At 40.5% G+C, this 6,786-nt stretch overlaps 1 protein-coding gene across 1 annotated transcript in view; it reads right to left on the bottom strand.

The window, feature by feature from the left end:
* Positions 1 to 42: 42 nt before the first annotated feature.
* The window catches only part of prom1b (prominin 1 b), a gene marked incomplete in the record, with an annotated part of 38,979 nt that continues 32,235 nt past the window's right edge, over positions 43 to 6,786 (bottom strand). The window contains 13 exon segments of the mRNA XM_037689839.1: positions 43 to 147; positions 399 to 545; positions 625 to 709; positions 911 to 1,014; positions 1,115 to 1,238; positions 1,990 to 2,142; positions 2,298 to 2,457; positions 3,167 to 3,175; positions 3,297 to 3,360; positions 3,452 to 3,526; positions 4,646 to 4,863; positions 5,537 to 5,600; positions 5,694 to 5,814. Coding sequence (XP_037545767.1) covers positions 43 to 147; positions 399 to 545; positions 625 to 709; positions 911 to 1,014; positions 1,115 to 1,238; positions 1,990 to 2,142; positions 2,298 to 2,457; positions 3,167 to 3,175; positions 3,297 to 3,360; positions 3,452 to 3,526; positions 4,646 to 4,863; positions 5,537 to 5,600; positions 5,694 to 5,814 — 1,429 coding nt within the window.

The raw sequence follows: 6,786 nt of genomic DNA, 5'->3' as shown, positions 1-6,786 counted from the left end.
TCATCTTCTTCTTTAAAAAATAAAAATAATATTGTGGTCGGTTTAACCAGTTTGATCAATGGTAACTGGACTCACCAGTTGATCGGCACGCTCCTCCAGGTCTGAGCAGAAGGACAGCAGGTCGACCACCGTCATTCCCTTATTCAGCTGAAACAGAGAGTCTCGCTTTAATTATCAAGTCAAAAACTAAATTTAAAAAGAGGAGCTTTGAAGCCTAACAATAAAAAATAACAGTAGAAAACATGGAAACTATACTACCATATTTATTTGGCTTATGTTTAAGTTTTTTCATTCAGTTAGTCAAGAAGGGTTGACAAAACAATTTAAAAACAATAAATCAGTTAATTTCACAATCACTTCATCAATTTAACAGGAACACACACATTTACACACATTACCTCATCCAGATAAGCAGGATAGTCGATATCTCCGACTCCAGAGTTGGCAAAGTTGATGAGGTTGTCTCTGCCGGCCTGCTCCAACAGGGTCACGTCCTTCAGGTCCACCTGCACACCCTCAAACACTTTGGCCAGATCTTTGTTGTACTGTAGTAAGACACATTTATTAATCATATCGCTCCATGATTGCATCGACAGCAGAGCTGCAGAGGGAAGTGACGCTCACTACTGTTTTGTTCAGGAAGGAGTTGATGTTGAAGATGTTCTCCAGCTGCAGAGCGTGATACAGACCGTTGTTCTCGTAGCACTCCCTGTAAGATAAACTTTTTGATTACCTCCATGTAATCAGCACAAGGAACAGCTTTATTTACATAAAAATAAATAAAAACAAATGCATAAATTCAATTGCAAAAGGTTAGCAAATGTATAAAAGTTCAAATGTGAGCATGTTAAAAAAGAAGAAGAAAAAAAGGAGTCAAATAAAAATCTGGCGATTGTGTTGGTTCAGATACCGATACATGGCGCCTAATGTTAAGTCGATGTTTGGATTCTGAAACAGCATCCCAGGAAGGAAATTCCTTTTTTCAGGATGAACCAGGAATGGTGAGTCAATGATCTGGATGCATACAAATACACAAAGGGTTAAATATTTAGGCATTACTCAGATAGACGCAGAGAGGAGAAGGACTTAAGAAAGAAGTTAATATGTAAATGACCTTGAATAGTTGTCGGTTGGCCAGAGGTTCACACATCAGCTTCTCTACATTTCCTCCAACAACAAACAGGGTCGTCACAAGGCCCATCAGCACCCAGGCGAAGATAAACGAGAACCCCACCCCACTAAAAAAGCAAGAGACATGGAGTGGAGAATCAAAATCACATTAAGTGTAAGTCGTTCTTTATTTTCTGCCTTCTCTCAGCATTTACGTCCTCGTTTGTTTGACTTTTCTCATCTATTTTCCGAACCATTACATTCTAGATGAGTTCAGTGCTGGTAAGAAAATAATTAACAATAAATTCAAAATAAACTCCGGTTTCCTCCCACAGACCAAAAACATGCATGTTAGGCGGATTGGTAACTCTAAATTGTCCCTAGGTGTGAGTGAGAGAGTGAATGGTTGTTTGTCTCGTTTGTCTCTATGTGTCCCTGTGATGGACTTGCGACCCGTCCAGGGTGTACCCCGCCCCTCGCACAGTGATTGCTGGACATGGGCACCGGCGACCCCCATGACCCAAAATGGAATAAGCGGGTAAAGATAATGGATGGATGGATGAAATTCAAAATAAAAGCTCATTTAAAGCAGGGGTTCCAAACCATGATCCTTGAGGAACACCATCCTGCATGTTTTAGTTTCTCTGCTTACACACCTGATTTTAATAAATGGGTGATTAACAGGCTTCTGCAGAACATGAGGAAGTAATTAAATCACTGAATCAGGTGTGTTGGAGCAGGGCAACAACTAAAACATGGTGTTCCTCAAGGACCAGGGTTGGGAACCACTGATTTAAAGCCTCTTAGCATAAGATCTATCTAAAATAGAAGAAAAAACATAAAGTAAATTTGGGTTGTAGCTTTGTTACAGTAACGTACGCCATCAGCAGGTTTCCTCCGGTGTTAGACAGGCAGCCGCGGGTTGTGGGGGTAGCTTGCTTGTCGTATCCACAGGAGCCACAAAGCAGGCCGAGTACATTGAAGGCCAGAACCAGGACGACCGAGCAGAGCACCGCCACACAACCTATCCACCTGCAGCACACACACAAGGATTTCTCTTTTTTAAAACTAAGACCTCCATCTTTTTTCTGTGTGACGGGCAGCTGTATGACTATACCAAAAAATAAAATGCTTGTAGCAGAGAGGTTCTTTACATATTTGAATTAAAATGATATATTTGCACAAACCTGTAAAAATCCATTTGGTCAATCTGAGGGTAAAATGACTCTATGCTCTTGTGTTGCTCGTTCAGAAAAGTGGTGAAATTAACAAGAGAGGCCTCCACTGGGAACATCTTGGAGAAGGCCATTATTTCACTGCCAATCTTATCCAGCATGCCTTTTACTCCTACAGACACACAAACACAGACCATAAACAACTAACACAAAATGACAGACACACAATAAAAGAGACCATTTCAACTCAACTAGAACACAGGCACATTATAATCAAGAGATGTAGGAACAGATAGAAACTTTCTTTTTACAAAATGCTGAAATGAGCTCATCGTGAGCTGAGGAAATGTGGAGTTCAGCACCTAGATTAGGTTTGTGTTAGGGAACTTTTGGTCAGAGTTTATGAATGTTTTTAACTACTATGGCTGCGAATGTTAACTCTGCCCATGAACCATATGTTTGAGTTAGCAGACAGAGCTGGACGAGGAGCTGATTTGAGGCTGCGGGGGTCACCTCCGAGTCTGTGAGCTTGGCTGAACTGATCAGAGCAGGGCTTAATTTGAGTCGGATTCTGCCAGAACAGGATGGAAACGCTCTTATTTTGACAGGGTGCGTTCCAGTAACTGTTTGCTTGGATCTGGCAACTCTCAGGCTTACCAATAATGAAGCTATGAACAAATAGGACCTCCTTGAATGAATAAAACTTATATTGGATATACAGTATAAACTGAAAATAATTACATAATTAGTTGCTATTTTATATGCGTGCAAATCGTTAACGACATGTGTGTATAAAAACACTTCTGCACCACCTGTATACTTTGAGGCTCAGAAGCCGCAGGTTTGGACAGTTAGAGAGCGTTTAGGAAAAATAAACTTACGAGGCAGTGCTGTGTTTCATCATGCATGCATGTAAACAACGAGAAGAGAAAGAACATGAAAAATACAACCAAGATTCACTCTGATCTAACAAAGCAGTTACAATTAGACAACACACACACACTTGAATACCTGACACAATGTTTTTGGTTTGATCTTTGACCAGTGTTGGTGTGTTGTTAAAAGATGCATAACCCTACAATGAAAAAGACAAACACAAGGAGATGAATTATGTTGCAATCAACAGAAAGTTATTCACCAAGAAGTAGAAAAATACTGATCTGGACCTTTTGAACAATGTTGCTGAGGTCTACTTTCAGAACGGTGTTGACGTTGGTCAAGGTGTGTCCAACATCTGGGAGCTGACAGACAGACACAGAGACAGGAGTTGTTCAAGGTTCTTTATTGTCATTCGCATCAGGTGGTCCATGAGGTGAGGTGGAACGAAACTGTGTACTCAAGGTCCAGTTACACCCAAAAATAGCTAAAATATTAAGTATAAAATAAATCAGTATACAAGGATTTAAGATATACACTTTTTGGGTTCAGGGACCCCTTACAGGGGAGAAAATGTTTCAGGGATCCCCTCATAATAACCCTCATGTTTATTAAATAATTTTCTTCAGTTGGTCTCTTTAATGCAATGGAAATATTTGTGTAACATAAATACTAAAAACTTGTTCTTTAATAGTGTTGATACAATTTTTATACTTTTAAACACGGGATATTTTTCATTCAAGAGACACTTAATTAACACCATTTTTAATTTCAACTTTCAAAAATGACAGTTTTGATCAAATAGCATCAAAAACCACTTTAAAACTTTACCTATTCACATAATGAACATAATAAATGTTTTGCCACTTTTTCAAATTATTACAGAAAACTTCACATAAAACTGAACAGAATCATAACAGCTGTAGTCAGACCAAGTGACGGGGCTTAATTTGTAAACTGATCAATGTGTGTGTGTGTGTGTGTGTGTGTTTTCTGGAGGTCCTCCCCCAGTAAAATTTGAATAAAGTAGATGTGATTTCCTGCATTTTGGTGTGTTTTAATGGGTTGTTAAACATCTACGTGCTTATAAAAACAATAAATAATTATTTATTTATTTATTTATTTTTGTTTTTTGCAGACCCCAAAGCACCGGCTCACAGACCCCTGGGGCTCAGGGACTCCAGTTTGAGAACTACTGCGCTAAACAGTAATAATGTAATACAGTGTATTAAACAGCAGCCTGAACATGAGTCTGTTGTGAGCAGATAGGTATGAATGTAGCAGCTTATGGGTAAGAAATCAGCAGCATGGATAATCAGCAGCATGGATAATCAGCAGCATGGGTAAAGTGACGTATCACCAATTAAAGAGTCATTCCAGTGGTTACTCTGGTTAGGGATTGATGAGTCTAGCAGCTTCAGGGTAGAAGCTGTTGACGTTTTAGTTACTACTTTAAGCACAGCTTGACTTTACTGTTTCATTACCTTGGAGAAGTCAGCATTGACTCCAAGCTGGGGCAACGTGGATCGGATACTGTTACAGGTGTGGGACACGGCTCCGTTGGTGCAGGCTGGGTCCGACAGGGTGTTGGACAGAGAGGCGCGCTCCCCTGCAAGACTGGCCTGAAGTTTTCCCATCCCCTCCTGAAGGATCTCCAACGAGGAACTGACATTCTCCAGGGCCTCTTTGGTCTCCCGCAAGGCTAAACCCCCACAAAGAATGGGCAAACTTAAAAGAAAACTTGTTTTTCTGACACAGTGACAGTGTGTTGGTTGTACACTGACATCACATCTACAGCGCACTGAGGAAAGCCACAAGAGAAAACAGGCTGGTTTAGGATGAACGTATTTCTAAACACTTCCACAGAAACGACGTCACAGTTACGGCACCACTGAACTCAGATCAGCCATGTTTACCTTTGATAGCACTCTCAACTTTTGCTAGAGATGGAAAATAAAGTATAAAACAAAGTATCAGTTTCTGAGCTGTAAAATCTAAGAGTTATATAAATTATGATTAATGGAATATTTAAAAGGGCATGCTATAACTGGTCATCAAAATGTGTGTTGCTATGTGATTTAGCTTTCACTTTTAGCCACACTGTTAAAAAATGAGATATTTTATTTGATCACCTCCATGTTGCAGCTATGTAACCTCAATGGGGTTTCAAATTAAAACCCAATACAATGAATGTTACCTCCTGCCATAAGAAGGGCAGAATCCAAAGCAGGAACAACCTCTTTTTCCAGATTACTGTGGATCCGAGCACCTAGTAGAGGTCCGATATCTGCAAATCAGCACAGACAGTTTATGGATAACAGCACAGCTACAAAAAGCTAGAGACATTTGCTGTAAAGATGTTGGTTTCCACTCACTGTCGAGGTCCGACAGGACTTTGTTCTTTGCAGTGGTGTACTGAGCTGTCAGGTATTCAATTTGCTGCAGAACAGAACCACACCGTGACATCAGAGACCTTTCTCTGAGGAGAGATCTGCATTTGTGAGTTTAACACATGAACATGAGGGAGCGTACCACAGGCGTGTTGTTAGCAAACGTCTTCAGGTCTCTCATGTTGGTGTTTATGAGTCGCCGCGTGCTTTTAATCTGAGAGGTCATATTATGGTTGGCGGTGTAGGCGATGAATACTCCCAGACTGAAACGCACAGACGCAGTCAGGGTCAGAGAGATGTAGTGACCAAAGTTCACCACTGAAGGACAGCATTGCTCCAAAAAGTTCCAGTTCACAACTATCAGGACTTAAAAATGTCATTCAACGAGAAACAACCAGAATCAAGACTGAATAAACAAAACATAGTGTAGCATTGCTATTTATGGCAGTGGCTAAATTCACGCTTTTCACTTTGATACCTGGTGGCACAAATACATCATTTATCTTGAGCTGAAAACAAGCCAAGAAAGAAAGCAACTGCTGTGAGAGAGGATAATGAGAAAACCGAAGCCTGAAGAAGACCTCACAGGGCTTTGGTTGTGGGTTTGTGTGAACAGGAGCATGAATGAGATGTGAAAGGACTCATTCAGACAGAGGGGCCTCCCCCCGACAGGTGAGATCACTGACTCCTGACTGTCCTGTACAGTTTGGATCTTCTTCCTGTTCACAGGGCGCCACACTGCCTGTTTATCAGCTTGGAGGGAAATAAGGTTGTTCATTACCTTCATATTCCACACATACAGCACTCTACTGCATCTTTACAAAGACTTTAGATCACATTCATACAGCGATGGGACACGTCTGAGGCAATCAGTGTCTTGCCCAGGGACACTTCAGCATGTGACTGCTGGTGGAATCAAACCCCCAACTGTCCCATTAGAGGATGACTGCTCTAACCACTCAGCCACAGCTGCTCCAAATCAACTGTTTTAAAACCAACATTTTAGCCAAATGTCAAAACTACACTCAGCTGCTGACGTTCAGCTCTTTGTTCACTGTATTTCTGATTATTTTAGCTTCCTCAGCGGACTAAAGGAAATTCAGCCACCTTTCAGCATTCACTCTGCAACATTTACATTTCATTCACTTTTAAAAATAATAAAAACCTTTTAAGTGCTTTATAAATAAAGTAGCATGGTATATTCTGTATATATACATATATATATATATATACAT

The sequence above is a fragment of the Nematolebias whitei genome, chromosome 16 (genome assembly GCF_014905685.2).
Source record: "Nematolebias whitei isolate Nwh7 chromosome 16, NemWhi1, whole genome shotgun sequence".
NCBI classification, from domain to species: Eukaryota; Metazoa; Chordata; class Actinopteri; order Cyprinodontiformes; family Rivulidae; genus Nematolebias; species Nematolebias whitei.
This window is presented reverse-complemented; position numbering and strand designations above follow the sequence as displayed.